This window comes from Esox lucius, chromosome 4 (assembly GCF_011004845.1).
Source record: "Esox lucius isolate fEsoLuc1 chromosome 4, fEsoLuc1.pri, whole genome shotgun sequence".
NCBI classification, from domain to species: domain Eukaryota; kingdom Metazoa; phylum Chordata; class Actinopteri; order Esociformes; family Esocidae; genus Esox; species Esox lucius.
Genome location: NC_047572.1, coordinates 17665058 through 17685691, shown reverse-complemented (window position 1 = coordinate 17685691; position 20634 = coordinate 17665058). Strand labels below are relative to the sequence as shown.

Genomic DNA, 20634 nt, shown 5'->3' with positions numbered 1-20634 from the left:
CACCTTTTGTACAGCCACCTTTTATTGCAATTCACTCCCGTTGCTTAATGTTTAGGTGTTTAAATCTACCATATAAAGTATTTGATGTGAGTTTTCCTGTTATAGATAATTTAGAATCTTAATTCTAAACCTCTCATTCTTAATATCCAGTGAAAAAGGGGCTATTATTTTGACACATTCCAAATTGGCAGTTCATTACCTGTGTGTATTCATGGGATTTCAGGTTTTGTTTTCTGTTCCTCCAATGAAATGTTGTTTCTACAGCTGCACAAGGCATCACGCAAAGGATGACCATATAACATGGGTCATTCAACGGGGAGGGTTTGTTTGTTCTAATCATCTGTCTGTACACTCTTTCCTGTGTCTCTAACCCTTCTCATCCTTCCTCCCCCTCTACTGTGTGTGTGTGTGTGTGTGTGTGCGCCTGTCGGTCTGCCTGTCTTATTGTCTCTCGGTCTGTTTCTGTCTTAGATCTGGCTGATAACCTGGCTATGGATGACTTCACGTTCCATGAGCAGTTGCTGACCCCTAGGCTGGCTACGGACCGGACTGGAGGTCAGCCTTCATCTGCGGCTGCCCCAGGAGCTGCTCTTCCTCTGACTCTCTCCTTCCTCCTCCTCCTGCTGCTGTTTGGACACCAGTAACCAGTGATCCGTCCACTCCCACAGCTCTCAGAAGAAGAATACATTGCTTATCTATAAGAGACTGACATTTTTCATCGGCTGTGACCGACCTCTCACGAACACACGCACGAACACACCGAGAAAATCCCCACAGACATGGAAAGGGCCGGAGAGGTGGGCCACCACCGTGCAGGTCTGGGCTTACGGCAGACTGGCTGAGATTGCACAAACATATTCAGACAGTGTTTTTACAGTGTTAAGGTGGCGTAACTACAGAGGCCTCTCGTGTACAGAATGTTTTCGGGGACTCGTCCAGAGTTGGCATGGCACAGCGTGAAGCGGGACATTGGATTCTCAACCTCCCCACCCCCCCCCCACCCCCCCCCCCTGCCCCCGTTGTACTTTCCGTACCAACTCTTTCTGAAGGAGTGAACTGTCCTCTGTCTCTCTGTTTAACACTCCGCTTGCTAAATAGAGACTTATGGATGTTCTTTTACCTCGACTGCTCCAACTATCCAACTGCACCAAATAAACCTCCTGCAACGTGTACAAAAAAGTGACCATGGCCTTTTTCTCCCCTCTGGCCTTTCCCACTCTCTTTAAGTACTGTAATTAACCGCCTCCCCCCCCATCTTCATCCCTTGTCTCCACTACAACTAACCCCTCTAGACTAAACCCTGGTGTTGTGACAAAGTGACTGTCTGAGTCTTGGAGGCCCTTAAAGCTGGATCTCTTATCTCTAGAGCTCCATCATAGAGTGAAGGCTATACTTCTCTTTAGAAGGAAGAGGACTGAGAGCTCACAGAGTGGGCGGCTAAACTGACATCCAAGGACACGTCTCTGAGAGGTTTTTTTTTTTCCCGTTCACCTCTCTGTACTCTCCTGTTCCTTTTTCTCTCTCGCTGTGTTGTTTCGCCCCTTACGGCACAAGGCACTGAAAGCAGTTAAATCGCCTCCGTTCTGCTGCCCACTCCTTCTGTGTACAGTGAAATAGTCCCTGGGCGAGAGAGAGGCCTGGGGTTAGAGGACATTAAGGGGTTCTTTTTTAACTCACATGCTGTAAACTCAGACTGTACTTTAACCAAGCTGTATTGTGCTTCTGTTCTTTCTCATTCTGTCTAATTCCCCCTTTCCCTCTCTCTTTTATCATGATCCAATGAGGGTTAAATAATGGCTGTTAGATTAAAGGTTTCCACCTTAAGGGTCAACCCCTCCAAGTCTCTTGTCCTCCAGTGTCTCTGCTGATGTGTTACCAATGGCGATTGATGGTTAGATTGACATTAGTTTGATTTACCTGGATAAAGTGTTTTTCTCTTTTTAACCATCAGTATTTGCGTCACTAACCGGAAACACCTTGTAGTGCAGTTTCAAAAGAACCCAACCCAACAATTAAGGGCTAAGAAACCATACTTTTAAAGGCAAACTCCCATGAAGGTGATTATTTGAGGTCTTAACTGTTGAAGAAACACATTTCTGTCTTCTGGACTTGGTTTATTGGGCTTTTCCTTCCGACTATGAGATCTTAATATTTTATTCTTATCTGGAAATTGTACACAATGTTTTTTGGCTGCATTTTTGATGCCATCTTAAGAAAAAGTTTTCATTGCCAAGATGATAGTTCTGAATGAACACGAATGAACAACCTTACCATTATCAGGTCAAGAACACGTTGTGGTACAAGGACCATTATCTTTTTCCTTCTGGCTTATGTCTCAAAGGCACCCTATTCCCTTCCTAGTTCTGACCAGAGTCCTCTGACATACATTCCTAGCTAAAATTGGCATGCGGAAAGAGCAAGGAGGAATTTGAAATTGTATTTATTATCAGTCAACAATCTTATGTTATTTTCAAACCTTCCCAAAGCTTGGAAGGTGTATCTTAATTCTATGTACAGTACAGGATTACAAGACTGGTTCAAAACCAAGTGTATGTGTATCTGAATTGTTATTTAAATACAAAATGACTATTTGAAGTGAAGTAATAAAAATGGCCAACTACTTAATGTAGAGGGACTGTGCTTGAATGTGTATTGTTTCTTAATGATAATGAGGATTAGATGTTTGCTCCTTAAATGACTCGTCATTCCCTATAAAGCGCATTACGTTTGACCACAGCCCTATAGGCCCTGACTTAAAGTAGTTCACAATAAAGGGAGTAGGCCGCCATTTAGAACTCATATAAGATGCTTAGAGAGTCTGATACGACACAGAATGTGCAATTAGTGTCCACATCATCTCACCAGATTAAACAGCAGCAAAGATCAAGTGACTGACTGGCAAGGTATTCTGGGTTGGCACGGTCTGGAGAACAGGTAAGAGTAGGGGGCCTGCTGTCTAACACCAATCAATCAATGGGATGTTCAACATTGCAACTGTTTTCGCAGACAAGTCGAGACTGATTGACATAGCATCATTTATTTTTACTCATTATTATTTGTGGGTTAGTCAGTCACAAATTATAATTTCTATACTGTTGAACACAGCCATTGTATATCATGTCCCAATGTTTTTCTTATAAGTGTATAATCAAAAAGTAGAATCCCTTTCATGCCTCCGTTTTACATGATATGGGCTACATTTCAACACTTGAATTACATTTTTGTGAACATACAACCCTGTTTCCAAAAAAGTTGTGACGCTGCATAAAATGCAAATGAAACAGATTGCAATGATGTGCAAATCCTTTATCCCTATATTTAATTGAAATTTACTAAGACAACATATCAAATGTTGAAACTGAGAAATGTTATTGTTTGTGGAAAAATACATGACCATTTTAAATTTGATGCCAGCAACAAGTTTGAAAAAAGTTGGGACGCTGCATTTTTATCACCTCCTTTAACAATACTCTGTAAGCGTTTAGGAACTGAGGAGTCAAATTGCTGTAGTTTTGAAAGTGAAATATATTCTCAATCTTGTTTGATATATGATAACAGCTGCTCAACCGTTCGGGGTCTACTTGGTTGTTTTTCGTTTCATAATGTGCCAAATGTTTTCAATGGGTGAGAGGTCTAGACTGCAGGGCGGTCAGTTTAGCACCCAGACTATTTTACTAAGGAGCCATGCTATTGTAATACATGCATTTGGCATTGTCTTGTTGAAACAAGCAAGGCCTTCCTTGAAAAAGATGTTGACTGCATGGCACAACATATGTTTCTCCAAAACCTGTATACAGTATATTGTTCAGTATTAATGGGACCTTCACAGATGTACAAGTCACCCATGCCATCACTGATGCTGGGTTTTGAACTGTGCGCAGATAAGAAGCCGGATTGTCCCTCTCCTCTTTTGTCCGGAGGACGCGGCGTCCATGATTCCTAATATTTATTTCACATTTTAATTTGTCAGACAATTTGTCAGACCACAGGACAGTTTTCCATTTTGCCTCTGTCCATCTTAAATAGGCCCAGAGATGGTGGTAGCGGTTCTGGATTTTGTTTATGTATGGTTTCTTCTTTGCATTGTAGAGTTTTAACTTGCATTTGTGGTCACAGTCAATGGTTTTTGGAAGTGTTCCGGAGCCCATGCAGTTATTTCCACTACAGAATCGTGTCTGTCTTTAATGCAGTGGGCCTGAAGATCATAGCCATCCAATATTGGTTTTCGGCCTTGCCCCTTGCATACAGAGATTTCTCCGGATTCTCTAAATCCTTTAACAATATTAGTACCGTAGATAATGAGATCCCAAACTTTTTTACAATTTTACATTGAGAAACGTTATTCTTAACTTGTTGCGCTATTTGCCCGTGCAGTATTTCAGAGTGGTGAAATATCTGCATCCTCCCTTCTGACAGACCCATCCTATCTGGAATGATCTTTTAATACCCAATCATACTGACCTGTTGCCAACTGACCTAATAAGTTGTGTGATATTCCACCAGTTTTTTTGCATAATAAATTTGTTCCAGTCTTTTTTGAAACGTGTTGCTGGCATCAAAGTGGGCATATATTTTTCAAGAAACAATAAAATGTCTCAGTTTCAACATTTTGTATGTTGTCTTTGATAAGTATTATTTTCTCTTCAATATACGGTTTAAATGATTTGCACATATTTGCATTTTGTTTTTATCTACATTTTACTCAATGTCACAAGTTTTTTGGAAACAGGATTGTACAACCAGTTGATAAAAATCCCAGGATGCATTTTTTAGTGACTCTAGATTTAGCTCAGTGTCACACCACATTTGATATAAATCAATTTTAATGGAATAAATGGTACAATGGTTAAAAAAAAAAATATATATATATACTCTGTCTTGAGTGTGTTAATATTGCTCTCTGTATGTCTGTCTGCCTGCCTGTCTACCTGACGTTGCAGTTCTCTAACCCCCCAGTTGAGGGACTTCTCTTTGCCCCGAGGCAACTAAAGGGGATAAAACAGATCCAGTCAATCCACTATTGTTCCTGTAGACTTCCAATCATTGCTCTTACACTAGTTAACTTGAGAAACTCTTGTATGAAACTTCTTTCATACAGGATGCAAAGACATAAAAATGGTATCCACAAATCTAGATAAAGGGCTTCATTGACTAAATCCAAAGTATCCCTTTAAGCCAGAGTCTCTCCTTCCAGAGAGAGGGACTCACTTTTTTTACTTGATGTTTGATGGTTCCTCACTAGGAAAGTAGTCCATGGGCAAAGAATAAGTTCTATGGTTCAGTTTTCACAACATCAGCTAATTTCAGCCATCGTTAGCAAACAATTTATGGAAAGATTTAGTAAGCTTGTTTATTTTATTTTTTTGGTAACACACTATTTAAATAACACCATTTAACCTCCATAACAAATATAGAGTTGATTTCAGGTTATTTGGAAAAAACATTTTAACGAACATGCTCACATGCCCCCATTATATTCATCCACTATAGCCAGTTGTTGCTCAAATTAGCTGAAGTTTGACAATGCCTGTTAAAGAAAACAGAAGCATTGATTACAGTTTATCTTGACCAATACACTTATTAACTGACTTCTGTCAGGGTGAGAGACCATCCACATTAACATGAAGTGGATAAGATGCCACCCAGGGGAAATTCTTACACCTGACCAGGGTAAAAATACTTCCACTACTAGTAAATTAGCTTTATTAAGGCTAACTGTTTGTTTTTAGTTTCCATGTGAACCAAGTAAATTTTACTGTATGTTCTTCAGCTTCGGTTAATAGGGCCATCAAAGCTATGTAGACACTCCTCAGATCCAGATAAAAAACAATCTGATCCAGCTGTGCCTTTCTCTCCTGTTTCTCCCTAGCATCTTTTAACATGGAAAACAGAGGCTGGTTATCAGGAGGTGAGCAAACAGTGGTTGCAGGGAAAGAGAGGGAGAGAAGCCAGGCAGCTGACCCAGGCTGCTGGGCTATACTCTGAATGCTAATAAGAGGCTAGAGAAAAGGGCAAACAGACCTATTGAAATGCAGAGCCTGGATGGTTTCTTAGGGTAATATTGGGGCAACATAGAAATGGCCCACATTGTTGGAGTGAAAAGGTCAATTTGATGTTAGTCAGTGGAAACAGTGGGAGTAGGCCCCCACAATCAGGAACATCTTGGTCTTCTTTATTGACTGACTCACACTGCATCTTCATGTATAAATAGACATTTTCTCATTATAACTTATGCACACAAATTAATTGGACAGCACTGGTTCCATTGTGTTCTCAGACTCAAAAGCACCTTTAAATTTGTCAGAGGAATTCAAACAGTGTATTATAAAGATTTATTTCATTATAAAGAGTTATTTCATTTCAATGTCTCACATGTATACTGTTCACTTTAAATACACTATAAACTAAATGTTTTCCTCTCCATATTAACCAGAGTAGACAAATCTTCATACACTGGAAACATGACACCTCGCTCATTCATTCTTCACATTTGATCACAGTGGCACAGGAGCATTTTCTTACCTTGAATTATCCCACAGAGAGGCGAAACTGCCACACTCTATCTTATACACTATCACATGCTCTGTCTCATACACTTATCATATATGCTCTGTCTCATACACTATCATATATGCTCTATCTCATACACTATCATAAATGCTCTATCTTAAAATCAATCATGCAGTTTCCTGCTGCTCCTTCTCAGCTGTTGTTTCTATTCCCCAGAGTGTGCCCTACTTCTGACCAGAGTCTCCATGCAGTACATAGTTAGTTTGGGTGTTTCTCGGGTCGCAGGCGGGCTCTTCATCAACCCCGGGCCTCCCCAGCCGGCACACTCGCATGGAATCAACTGAGCAGGCTCTGGAATGTGAACATACAAAAGCAGGAATGTCATTTTGCCAAATGCTGCCCCCCATTGCAATATGCTCTTGCATGACCCCCCCCAACCAAGCCCTCCCAACACACACAGATCCAGACCTGTTAAAACACTGTGTGCACATTAAGAATATTTGATACATTTTTCATTAAATGTAATTGCAGGGGAGCAGAGACATACTGTCCAGGTGTCTACTGGGTTGTTATGACTGGATGAGATGTGTATTGTGTTGTTGGGGTTGTACCGATCCTGGTTTGTTTTGACTGCATGACATGCCCTGTTGTGTTCCAAGACTTGACCAACAAGTATAAAGACCATCAAGGCCTGTGGATATCTTTCTATTAGGGGTTTACATGAGGAATAGTGGACAGATGTTCCTGATCATGAGTAACAAGGGGGAAAACGTTTTTCAGGGCTTTTTCTTTTGAACAGTTGAGTGGTCTCTCTCTCCTGCACACACATTCATCTAGTTTGCTGGCTAATACCCTGTTCAATTATGAATAGTTTAACAGACAGCAAGCAGTAGTGTGGTGGCAGTGATTGAACCTCAGACCTTGGGTGTCTTTCACTCTGTAAATGAGATGTCTCCGCTTGCCCATGCATCTTCACTGCCTATGCGGCCCATGCAGTACAGTAAGTCCACACAGCCATCCCCAAAGAACACCCTGTTATTCATATAAAGTAGGTGAGTTACTAAGGAAATCAAGTACAATTTGGGACTCAGACCTTATTTGACTACACACCCAGTTTATAGCAGTGTCACATTTAATAACAGGCGCCAATAATTCGAAGCAACCAGCTTTCCCTCCATCTGTATGTTACCTGCGTTGTTTGTTGCGTTAGAACATTGCCCCTTTGAAGGTACGAGAAGGGTCTAAGAATCCACTTGCTAATCCAGTCCAGGTTTTCTAAAACCAGATCAAAGTGCGTTTTTGCTGCTGGAGAGCGCAGTGGCAAAGGCTACGATCTTAACTTAACAATTGGTCCGTGCTCCGCCCCGTGTCCCACCCCGGGCATTTTGTGTTCCCAAGTCTTTGTCCAGAACTCTCAATTCTGGCTATCCACTTTGACTTGCTATGCGCTTTAGCCTCTGGATTTTAGGACGCACAGAGTAGGGTATAGCCTAGTGTCCCGTCAGGAGCCACAGCGCGCTGAAGATTGCAAAAAAGATTTGGTCAACTTTTGGAGATAGAAAAAAAAAATACCCGTCATTGTCTTTCGTTGGAACCAAAGTCGAGGTGGATGAAACTTAAATAAGCTTGGCAGTTTGGTTGCCCATTTTACAAAAGTTTTAAGTATTTAGAAAGCAATGTTTTGTTGCCTGCGCTGTGTTTCTGTGAGAGGTTCTGGGCATCGAAATACATTCTGAAAAAAGCTACTCTTGAAAAGGAACATTTGTTTTTGTACCTTTTCTGTTTTATTATAGCCTCGATTTTAACAAGGTGAGAAGAGCGCTGGTTCAAGTTAGCTAGTCAACCAACTTGCTAACGTTTAAAGCTTTAGTAGCTTAGCCTCCGACGTGCATGTAACTCAGGGTCTCCATGAGGAAATCCAACGTGCGAGGTGAAACTCTCCTAGTAATATAACTCAGCGCCTTTCCCGTTTTTTGTGTTGCACATTTATTTTGTTTGACTTTTATTTAACCAGCTCAACGAACATGATGTTCGTGTTCTCCACTGTTTACACATTGGCCGTACTTTTTCTTTCGACGAAGGCTGAGCCGAAGTCGAAAAGTTGCATTGAAGTTAGAGCTGCTTACAGTTCCAAAGGCTTCAACGTCAATGATGTTCCCAACAAAGGGGTACACGGTAAGTTTCCTTAAATTCTTGTTAATTAGTAATTATTGCGTTTTCACCAGAATCATCTTCGTGTTTACTGCATATTCGTCTGTCACGTTCGTTTTTAGCCAGTGTTCGTCTCATCTTATGTCTTTGCCTGAACATCGTAGACACGCGAATTGTAGCATAACATAAAGTTAATTATCAAGTTCACTTGTAACATTTATTATTTTATGGAGTAGGACGTTTGGGTTCAAAGTCAAAACCAATAGAACATTTCATAGTTGGTTTAGTTAAGGCAACGACCATCTTGCATGTCTTTCTACGATCTTTTACCAATTTTGAATGATTGACTGTAACAAATTATCCTGCTATTCATGACAGATTATATTACATGTGTCGTTAATGAACAGCCTACCTCACTTAAAAATAACTAACAATCCCTTACACTCCTATGGGCTAAACGTTCTTTTCTATATTCCACAGTAAATATTAACTTTCCCTGTTCATTTAGGAAACACTTTGGACTGATTTGCCACAACAGGAACTCAAACAATATACAAACTATGTAGTCGAGTACAAACAGTATGCTGGTGTTTATTCCCCTGCTTCCGAAGTTGTGTCTTAGCGGCCCTTATTAGGCCTACCTGCCGTGATTGGGAGGACAACGGGGAAAATACTGTAATTTACTTAGATGTCAATATAGCTCATTCCATACAGTCAATAGTGTAATCGTTTTGCATGTTTTTCTCTTTCGGGTTAACAGAGACTACATGCATAACCACTATATTCTAAATTGGTAGCCTTTTTTTATGCGGGTGAGTCTACAAAGTGAACTATGAAGAGATTACACGTTTAGGTAATGGTGAGTATAGTTTCACCTCCTATACGACGTAGACCCCTAATGGACAGATTTGAGGAGCTATTGGCCTGCTGTTGAGGGGATCAGAGAGCAAGGGGGTGGGGGGGCGGCCTAAAAATTCCTCCCTGTGCCCTGCGTACTTTAAATCCCACCCTGCGCTATCCTTCCACCTTTTCTGTGCTTTTGGACCATTTGTTTTTCCTTAATGTATTACAACGCTCAGGACATACTAGATTATTCACTGTCTAGCAAAACATTGGATAATACGTTGGATGGTGTTTTCCATTCCAGTTCAAGTAGTTTTAATAACATGCATTCATAACGTCTAACAGGCATGTTCATCAGTATTATTTGAAAGGATCTATATGGTCATCTGCATGTAACAAAGGTATCATGATAGTGTTTAAAAGCACAACCAAATCAAGCCACATGTCTAGAGAATTCATGTGGATGATGCAACTAACAGATCCACATTAGACCTCTAATAACAATTATTGTCTTCCTTGCTACTTGGTTTATTTTATCATTGCTGTTCATGAGGTTCAGAGAGTTTGACAGATAGTGTTCCGGGTTCCTTTGCTTTTACGTGGGTTGTCTCATTAGAATGTGAACTTGATGCCTCTTTCCGGGTGTGCCCAAGGTTGCTTTGCATGCTCTTTGTCTTTAGTTGTTGAATATTGTCATGCAAAACTGTCATTCAGTGTACCCCAACACGTCATTTAGCATACCACAACATTTTCACTAGTGCATGGTTCTGTTTTGTTCAGAGCCTCAAATGAGGTAGATTCTAAAAGGCAGTTTTGTTATGCAGGTTGGTGTGTTGTACGCACACGTGCACCTCTCTGTCATTCACAAAAGACTCCCATAAATGCTTGGGCCCAATGCAGGGCCAGCTACAACAAGCACTTCTTTGTCATCGATAGAGACTGAGATAATTGATCCAGGGAGAGTGACAGGCTACTGTCGTCAAATTAGGGCTCGTTTCTCAAATAGAAGAGGTACACACAAAGCCACTGCCTTGTTTCTAGGAAAACAATGTTTTGTGTGGCCAGGGAGAAAAAGGCCTACAGCTGAAATCAAATGGAGCTACCATCCATTCTATGCTTTCAGAGTTCTGCTGCATTTCACCTTTCAGTGAGCGGACACATCTATTCCTCCCTGCCCACTTTTAAACTGTCTTTCTGTATTGATGTTGGACAGGCATACTGATTGGATGACTGATGCAAATAAATGGGAATAGGACATTCTTTGAAAAAGCGAGCTACTCAGCTCAGAAGTGCTGAGAAACTATCCACACAAAATGTAAATGCAAAAATGGGGGGGGGGGTTCTATACTGTATGACTTGGGCTTCTGTTAATAAATGACAGTGACATCCCAATGTAGGAACTGAAGCCTTTCAAGCATGAACCTGTAATGAAGTTCAGAAATCTTCCTGTGTTTTGATACAGCTGAAAAACCTCCCACACAGTTATGCTAGTTGCCCAGGGCTACATGAATATAGGGGAAGACTTGGTGGAGTCATGAAGTTTTTTTTTTGTTGTTGTTTTTTTTGTCATATGGTGCTGAAGACTCGTTGCAACCTAAACCAATTCCTCCTATGTTACATTTCAGGGCATTTCTGCATCACTGGAACAGCCGTGTTTATTTAGCTGTTGGATCTTCTAATGTTATGTTCATAAATAAGTGATTGTTGGAATGCACTCAATGCTTATTTATCATGTAAACGTGTGTTCGTAGCTATCCCTCTCAACCACTAGCACAGTTCACTCTGGCTTGTGGCAAAGCGATGATAATGTTTGTAACCATGCAAATTCGAGCCAAGTGCTTAGTTTAACTCCACTGACTAAAATTCAATAGAACCTTTAATGTAATACAGCTGTAATGGAAACCCCATCAGGGCTTAAGCATGGACTGATAAGGGGTAACAGCAGTCTGTTGTTTTTTTTATTTCCAAATGGTTTATCTTTCACAACCTTTTCAGGATATCAATGTCCTGTTGGCTGAAGTATTGGTTAGATGTTCGTGTTTGGGGCACATCCCGGTTGTTATAAAGTAATTATGAGCGTGTGCCATTTTAGTCCATCAGCAACACTATGGTGTGTCAGTCATAGGACTGTGACTGAGGGGGAAACATCCTCTCTACACAACCAGGGACACCTCATAGAGTTCAGACTGAACAGAGAAAATTGGCAAGGCCGTGGGTTGCCAACGGCGTTCAGTCTATAGGCGTTCTATAGGCCTGCTTTTTTTCCTTCTACCTAGAGCAGAGTGTCTGGGTTTGGGAATAAAAGGATTGGCGGTGGGGTTTGATTAGTGGCGTCGATGTTGGGGAAACTGTGTGTGTGGTCAAGTTCTTTGCTGCACAGTGGCAGGGGATACAAGCTCTTCAAAAGGGGCAGAAGTGGTTTTTAAACCCTGACCAGATTGGTATATACCATGTCAACAGCTCATCATACCATGCAGGGCAATGCACTGCGCTTCCCTTCTTTCCCTCCAGCTATAAATCTGTTTTAGTTTAGTTTGGATGTTGGGCCTGATGTCATGCCTCAGGTATTGGACAATAGCAATGATCAAAGACAACGAGGAGAAGGGTTGTGTTCCCTCCCTTTTCTGCCGAAGGAACGTCCTGCTCATAATCAGTCCAGGGCATTATGACGGAAACCTAAAGCCTTTATGACCTCAGCACGTTGGCGTGGGAGTGAGCCAGTTAGGGAGTTGAGTATGTTTAGAGGTGGAGTGTGATCTTCCTCTTCAGAATATTTTGTGCTGTTGGGGCTGCATCTTTATGGTTTGGTAAATAGCTTTTGTTACTGAGGAGGTTTCAAAAGTAGCATATGCCGCCAATCACATTTGCAGAGTTAGCATACGTATTTATGGTAACATCCTCTAGAACTGAACCGCTTAGGATGTTTAAGTGGCAGCTTTCAGATTTCCTGCCTCTCCAAGTTTGCCTCTCAAATGTATAATACTAAAATATATACACATTTAGTGCATGTCACATTTTAATTTGAACACACCGTAAAACGTTTGAATGGCTTTCAAACAATTTGATCAATTGGTAGTGGGGAGAAACGTGCAGCTCATCATAAACAGACATCACTGGCCCTCTCAATCAATCAAATGTATTTATTAAGCAGTTTTTACATCAGCAGTTGTCACAAAGTGCTTTTACCGAAACACCTGGCCTTAAATCCCAAGGAGAAAACAACAGTAGTGTTGAATTTCAGTGGCTAGGAAAAACTCCCTAAGAAGGCCGAATTTTAGGAAGAAACCTAGAGAGGACCCAGGCTCAGAGGGGTGACCAGTCCTCTTCTGGCTGTGCCGGGTGAGATATCAAGAGTCCAGTTGGAATAATTAATGAATGCATGTGGGCTAAATCCAGAGTCTATTTAAATTTAGAGTTGGTCAGAAGTAAGGACAGGGACAGCAACAGACCCCCTAAACCAGGTACTCTGTAGGTGTGGACCAGGACCTCATGTCCTCCTAAAGTTTAAAACGGGAGGAGACTGGGAAAATTCAGAAAATGCATTCCTCATATCAACAACGTTTTATAGTGGGGAAGGAGAACTGACCCAATCCCCCAGCACAATAGTATAGCAGCGTAAGACCTTGGAACTGAGACGGGGGGGTCGGGAAACACTGTGGCCCTACCCGGGGGAGGCCCCGGACAGGGCCCAACAGGCAGGAAATCAATCCACCCACATTGCCAGGCATCAACCAAAGGGTCACCCACCAACCGCAACCACCCTGAATGAGGGCCGAGTATTGCCTGCAGAGTACAGCCCAATTGCACAAGTGCGCAACAGAGAGACAACAACAAGCCAGTGACTCTTCCCCTGAAAGGCATTGGAGGGAGGGCATCCCACTGGCGATGAGAGCCCATCTGGCAAGACAGCCATCTCACAACATAAGCTGCTGAATTTGTAAGATAACGCCTCTTGAATTCAGCACAAAAATATAACTGATTTGTCTAGATTGTCTATATAGGAATGGCTCAAGAAAAGTGTTCATCTAACAATGTGACTAACAGTCAGCGCTGGATGGTGTCAGTGCCGGAACGAATGTGAATAAAGACTGAGCTGGAACATTAAGCTCATTCTAACAAGACCTACGTAGATGTTGCCAACATACCGATAAGATAAGGTTAAAGGAACTGGGACAGCTTTTTGGCTTCCAAGCCATTATTTCTGTGTTCTCCTGTTCCACTTTTTAAATATTTTTAATAATTAACTAATATTAATAACAAACCAGCTAGTTTTATGTTGCCTTCTCAAGGTCAGTGGTTTCTGTGAAACCTTACAGCTGGGTTTACCCAGGTAACGCAATTCTGGTCTTTCCACTTACTGGACTTTTGACCAATCATATCAGAGCTGTGTACCTTCCTGTGTAAAAGGCAGCCTATGAGAGAGCTCCCTAACCCCCGTGTTAGGCAAACGGTAACAACAAACAAGTGACCTTGATTTTAAATGGTGTGGCGACACCCGGTCTGACCAACTTTACGTATTGGTATGATTTTTGCCGGACCGCTTGAGCGGAGCCGGCCAAAAAGAGCGAATGTCTTACTGACTGAGTGAGTGAGTGCCTGACCGAGTGACTACCCCTTGTAAAATAGCGTAGTGGTAAGAGATGCAGACTGCCGCGTTTGCGAGCAAAGTTCAATCCTTGCCACGGACAAAACAAGGCATTAGGATTTATTCAGGATAGACTAAAACAAAGCTGGCTACAAGCTTCAGTAGCTACGTTATAGGAAGCCTAAAATAAAACTGTTTACGGTTATATTGCGATGGATGGACTGTGCTGAGAAGTCACGTATTGCTCTCAATTTTGATTTACATAGCATAGTTCACACAGCGTAGTGGTTGGCTATTCAGCGGTCATTGTTTAATGAAGAAACGAACCAGCCATGGAGTGATTGGAGTCATTGTTTTCATTATAGGTTCTGTACAGCTAGGCTAAAACTTCAAGCTTCAGTAGCTACATTATAGTAAGCCTAAAGTAAAACTGTTTATGGTTAATGCGATGGACGAACTACACCAACAACGATCATGTTCCTCTCATTTTCGATTTACATAGCGTAGTTCACATAGCGTAGTGGAACCAGCCATGGAGTGATTAGTCATTGTTTTCATTACTGGAGATGGCTTAACGTGTTGAGTATAGTGTAGCGACCCTGATATATATCTGTTGTTGGTTTGGATGCTAGCTAATGTCAGGAACTAGTTTGGAGATCCGTGGAGTTTTGACTATTTGGTTTAACAATGCAGAAGTAAACTGACACCGCATTTCTACACACGTATCACCCACTGTTTAAATAGCGAGCGGTTAAAGACATGATCTTAGGAAACCACACATCGAATCCAGCCGGGGCAACAACATTCATCCCTTTTAATCGTGAGCCGGCAGAGGCTTGCTTGTTGCTTTTCTTGTTCCCAAGTATGTACTCTGTGTCACCAGAGGAACACGCGCCCAGTAACGGGCCGGTTAACTTGGCCCTTGGGTGGTTTGTGAAGAGGAGGGTTCCTCCGGCACAGACCTGGTCGTTAGCCTGGGCTCTGTGCCGGTCGTCTCTGCAGAGACTGTTGACGGTTGTCGAGTTTGGGTGTCAGGAGGTCTTGGTGAACCTGGGGGGAGGTGTGTGTCTGACTGTTGTGGGCTGGTGGATTTGTGCGTGTGCCTGCTGGCTCAGTGGTGTGGCAGCAGCCTTATCAGTTTCCTGTCCTGTGGCGGCCAGGCGGGACGACAGCGCTGTGACCTGTGTTGCTCCTGGCACCCGCCGCTCGAATGCTTCCCTCAGCCTCATCCGCCGGGGGCCTTGTATCCCCTATAACAGGGTTTCCCCACCCTATACTCATGTCTCACCTGTACTATTCACTTCTTGTTCTTTTAACCCTAAACTGGCGTACCTCATTCAATTAATCAAAAGCGGCATCATTTATTTTATCTAGTTCAGTCAGATGTGCCCATTTTTGAAGATAAAGGAAAGTGTAACATCTGGGAAAGCCTGAGAGGTTTTGGAAGCCCTGCTTATTATAGTGCCACATTTCTGACTTGGATCTGAAGTGCTCTATGTGGAGACCAGGGCACCAGTTCTGAATCTATGCGGAGACCAGGGCACCAATTCTGAATTGACCCGTACTCTGTTTGTGGAATAGGGCTGCCTGAGCTTTTCACCGGACAGACCTGAATCCAGTGGTCTTACTGTTTCCCTCACCATCCCTGCTGCCCCAGTCAACCACTGCTCTGTGGGTGGGGGAGGGGGGAGGGGGGGGGTGGATGCAGTGTGTGGGAACAATGGGGTACCTGCTTTTAGGCTAGTCTGCCTCCCCCACAACATTCAATGCAGGACCACCAAGACCCACACAGTCCCTGGAGCTGGCTACAGTGACAACAACCCTGACACAGATGGATAGAGGATAGAAGGGGATTTACCTGGTTACTAAAATGTATGTGTGAGGGAGACAGGGCTTGTGTAATTTAGGGGTTTTAAACAACATGGCCCTGGGCGATATGAGCTGCTGTGATTTTCTGTTATCTTTACTTGCCTGTTCTTCTTTTTGAGGAGATCTGTGAGAATTCTGGAATGGGGCTTTCCGTCCTTTCCCTTGACGGGAGCACCCAGTCCTTGTTAACGCAACTTGTTTGTGTGCGGTTATTTTGGCCTTCTGTCTTTTCCCCCCTCGCTCTGCCTGACATCAGTACAGCTCATGTTTCCCTGTCTCTCTTGCACCCCACTCCGCTGTTTTGGAACCAATCTGGGGGGGTTAATTTCATTCTTTTAGTTTGTCTTCCTGTCTGCATTGGTGCACCCCCCCCCCTTAATTCTTTGTCTTTATAATGATTTACCAATGCTTTCCTGCTTCTCTACTCCCTTCTGCTGAATATCCCACTGCACTTAGGCTCTCGCTTTATTGGCATGATGTAACAATGTACCTATTGCCAAAGCATACGCTGGAAGTTAAATGTTCATTCAATGTAACGTCATTAAAATAATAATCTAGTTTGCCAACATGAGGATCATTAAAACATTAATCAAGGCCGTGCAAAAAATGTAAATATAAATGTATATATTAACTGTCAACGGTCATCAGAGGTCTTCGAAAACTTGAATCATGTTCTCATGTGGGGAAACGAAACTGATTTATATTTTTGACATTTTGTCTGGAGAGACCGCTCTGTGTCAGGTTCTGCTGTGGTGGCTTCCTCCTGTATGTCCCTTTTTTCAATGGCAAGGCTGAGCTCACGGAGTGTCTCGTACGCTCTCTCGTGCCGTCACTTGCCTCGCTTCCATCATTCTCTCTCCTTCCACTCTCCGTCTCTTCCTCAGCGTCCTGCTCCTTGGGGTTTCTTTGTGTGGGAAGGCTTCCAGATGATTTTCATGCCAGAACAGACTGCCGCTGTTGTTGTTTTTTTTCTCCACACACTTCTCCCCAGGCTTTGTAGTCACGCCTCTATATACCAGTGAGTTGTCGTTTGGTATTGTCACAGCGCTGCTGCTTCTCTGCCAAGGCTTTTTACGGCCCTGTTATATTAGCCCTTTTCCGTAGTGCGACTTTTCTCGCTGCTTGAAATTCCTTTTGTGGCGGGAGGTGAAGGGTGGTGTATTTTGTTGTTCTCTTGATATTTGAGCCGCAGTGTGTGTCTTCTGGGTTGCTATCACTCACTGGTGGTGTCACTCAGCCCGCTGTGAGGAGTGTGTTGAAGGACTGCATGCTCTGATCCTAAACTCTATGGGTGGGGACTGACAGCCTAGTTGACTGACTGAATGAATGACCGTACCCCAGATGGGCTTGGCTGTGACTCAGACTGTAAGATATGTTAGCTAGGGTTGGGTGCTAAGCTGTTTATACCGTCTACAGGCATACCGGACTGGCTGTTTCGAGATATGTCCTGGAATTGTTTTCCTGTATGTTGGTTACTGCTATAAAACATTGAGGTTGATGAAAGCATATTACAACTATGTAAAATGAAGTCCTGTCAAATACAGTCAACTACTTTGATATGGTATTTTGGTCATACCCTCCTGGACCTCCCAACCCTAATTTGAGCGTCAGGAAGAGGTTTTATACAAGTAGGTGCAATCAGTCAAGATGGATGGATTTTTCTGATGTACTGGCTATGGTCATGGTGGTGATGAGGATGATTGGGACATTTATTTGCCAGAAGCCTCTGTGGTTGGGGTGTAGGGGAGCAGGGTGAGTGAAGGCCTCTAGCCAGGGACTCGCGTGTTTGGGCTGGAACCCCAGTGCTGGGTCGAGGCCAGATGAGCTGTTATCCCTGGTAATTACTCCCAAGGCCTGCATCAAGTCTCTCACCAATGAGTCTCCCACCAACACTTAGCTGAGTTTTCCAAAGTATAGTTAGCCCAATAGTTCACGTAATTACCTAATCCCTCACACCAACTTTTTGCTTTTGAAATGTCTATGCAAATTGGTAAAAAGCCACGGTCCTCTGTTTTTGCTTTTGAAAATGTTTTCTCTGCCAAACAGAGAAGCTGTTAAAGGGCCTCTGGCTTTGCTTGTTCACATAGTTCTGTGAGTTTGACTGACGAGGTGATGCCGTGTCTTAAAACCGGTCATCAAAACCAAATGTAAAACGTACATATCATCGGCATATTCAATGGCCTAGACACAGTTAGAACAAAAGGCTTTTCTAAGGCTATAATACTTTATAAATAAAGGCTTGAAAAGCTACAAACAATTCTGTCTATACATTGAGGGCGGTGGTTCTCCCTGAAAGAATAGAGAGGCTTTGTAAGGAAATTGGAGACTGAGGTTTGGGACAAACCATGTACCATTGATGGAAAGACTAGATCCATCTCAGTTATTTACAGACACATCTGCTCCATATCTCATGGAAAGGGACAGTTTGTTGGTCATGACTAAAGGCCAATGAACTTTAGGTGTTAGGTTTAGTATTTCCTCCCTCTCTTTGACAGTTGGCTGTGAGTGTTTTTTTTCTTCTCCCACCTCCCTGGCTGGTGTCCAGTTTCCCAAAGACCAACAGGTATATTACAATCATTGTTGCTCTTTTGTAACTTTGAGGACCCAGAAACGAGATCTTGTACCTGACCTCATTCTGCCTGGGGGGCTTTGTTGGGTGACCTTAAAGGCCGGGCCGTGTCCTGTCATACCACAACATCTGGCGGACCTCGTTTCAGCAGCTTTTGGATGTCTCTTATAAACATTGTCAGAGGTGCTGCATATCCCTGGGAGCGGTTGAAGATGCCCATTTTACTGACAGATTATATATTGTGTTTGTCAGCAGGGATGGCAACTCAAAGGGGGATTGTCTGCTTTTTGTTACAAAGATTCAAATAACCTTGAAAGATAATGTTGGCCACACTTGGCTTGAGCGAGAGGCTCAAGATGTAGCAAGCAATCAGTGGTTGTGAATTGTATTAATGTGAAACCTCGAATGGTGACAGCAATCCAGTGGTTGCAAGTTGATTGTGTTTATATCCTCGAGAATTTGAAGTATCTGTTGCTTGGTATGCTTGGTTGCAGGTATTCATTATAAAACAAAATGTCATATTACTATTGATTATGGCAAATATCATACCTTCCAGGCCTACTAGTTACTCAGCCAATTCGTCGTCTGGTTTAGACGGTCAGTCGGTTCAGTCTGTCAGTTAGTCCTGGTCGGTCAGTCTGTTTCTCAGATTGTAAACAACGTCGTGTTTCTGCACGGCACCCATGGTAAAGCACTTGGCTTCACGTAAATCGTCTTCTCCCCCGCAGACTGTTTTAAAGTCTTTTCATTTGGTGGAAACAGGGTGGTGGGACAAATCAGGAAGGTTTTATTCTCCTACTCCTCCGCCCCTCTCTCCCCTTGTGATAATCACGCTGTGCTGTAACTTGTCCTCTGCATTTGTCTGGAGTAGCTGCCTGTCTCTGCGAATCTGAGATAATGCACGCGCACGCTCGCACACACACTCGCATGCGCGCGCACACACGCTCAGACCAATAAGATGGAATCCACAGTAGAGCCATTTAACAAGGGATCGTATCTCTGGGTAACCCTCTCATAGCATAAAAAAAAAGGCCCAAGTTGGCCAACTTTGTCCCCACGGCCGCATGGATGTACTCATGGTCAGCTGTGTGCTCCAGGTGGTTGGAGACGTAACAGTGAGCTACAAGCCCAGGAGTGGACAGCAGGGAAAATGCTATAAATGACTTCAACTTAAAATGTAAATAATTGGTTTGAAGCGCAAATTGGGCCAGAGTTTGAAGAAATGTGGCCATGAATTGTGGGAAAATTGAGCGATATGCATGCTCACTGCATATGAACTTGATGAAGTTTTGACACAGTTGTCTTCACATTTGGTGCCATCTTGAGCTATCCATATCTGCCGGTTTACTCAACAAAATCTAGTGTCTACTTCCAGTGGGTGGGAAATGGTCATGTAATGTAAACACGCCCTTGTAGTATGTAGTGGACCAAGCCAGAGATTCAGATTGCCATTGCAGAATGTTGACTTTGTGTTTAATGAAACATTTCTTTGGGGATTTAGATGTATACTTGAGGTCATTTTCTTGTTGGAAGATCTACTTTAAGGCCACAGTTCTGCCTGTTTGCAGAGGCAGACAGGATTTGGGTTAAAATGTCCAGGTGATTAGTGTGGGTTATTTTATTGTTGACCTTAATTAAGGCCCCTGGACCACTAAAAGCAAAACAGCCCCATAATATCAAAGATCCACAAACATTTTACTGTAGGTTCAAACCTTTTCTGCATAATACATTCAGCATTACATCTACTGCTGGTGGTCATGGCCAAAGCTCCATTTTTATTTAATTTGACTACTGCCCCCGGTTTTGTTTATCAAACTCCAGAAGCTGATATTTTTATGGTTGTGCCCAGAAACGTTTTTTTTTTTTTTTTCGGCAACCCTAGCATATTGGTTATTTTATTTTTTTGACTCGCTGACCCCAGTATGTAACCATGTCCTAGAACTCTCCAAATAAGTTGTCCTCTATAAGGCAGATTTAAAACTGTTCTACTGGTTTTGTACACATTTCTGCCTTTATAACTGTGATATTTTGGTTTTTAATCAATTTATTTACATTCCCAACCATATATGGCCACAATACAGCTCTTCAAGCATATGATGTGCATTGA

General features: G+C 42.6%; 2 protein-coding genes and 1 long non-coding RNA gene across 3 annotated transcripts in view; 2 read left to right on the top strand and 1 right to left on the bottom strand.

Moving 5' to 3' along the window:
- Window positions 1-999, top strand: part of gpc3 (glypican 3) — a 153323-nt gene extending 152324 nt beyond the window's left edge. The window contains exon 8 of the mRNA XM_010897797.3: window positions 472-999. Coding sequence (XP_010896099.1) covers window positions 472-644 — 173 coding nt within the window. The 3' untranslated portion in view covers window positions 645-999. The remainder of the gene's footprint in view (window positions 1-471) is intronic.
- A 5431-nt stretch (window positions 1000-6430) lies between these two features.
- LOC109615725 lies at window positions 6431-7774 on the bottom strand. The gene is made up of 3 exons (XR_002196703.1): window positions 7700-7774; window positions 7431-7542; window positions 6431-6861 (listed from the first exon to the last, which is right to left on the bottom strand). It is a non-coding gene; the product is annotated as an uncharacterized LOC109615725 (long non-coding RNA).
- A 176-nt stretch (window positions 7775-7950) lies between these two features.
- gpc4 (glypican 4) overlaps window positions 7951-20634 on the top strand; it is a 31091-nt gene continuing 18407 nt past the window's right edge. The window contains exon 1 of the mRNA XM_010897783.4: window positions 7951-8685. Coding sequence (XP_010896085.1) covers window positions 8535-8685 — 151 coding nt within the window. The 5' untranslated portion in view covers window positions 7951-8534. The remainder of the gene's footprint in view (window positions 8686-20634) is intronic.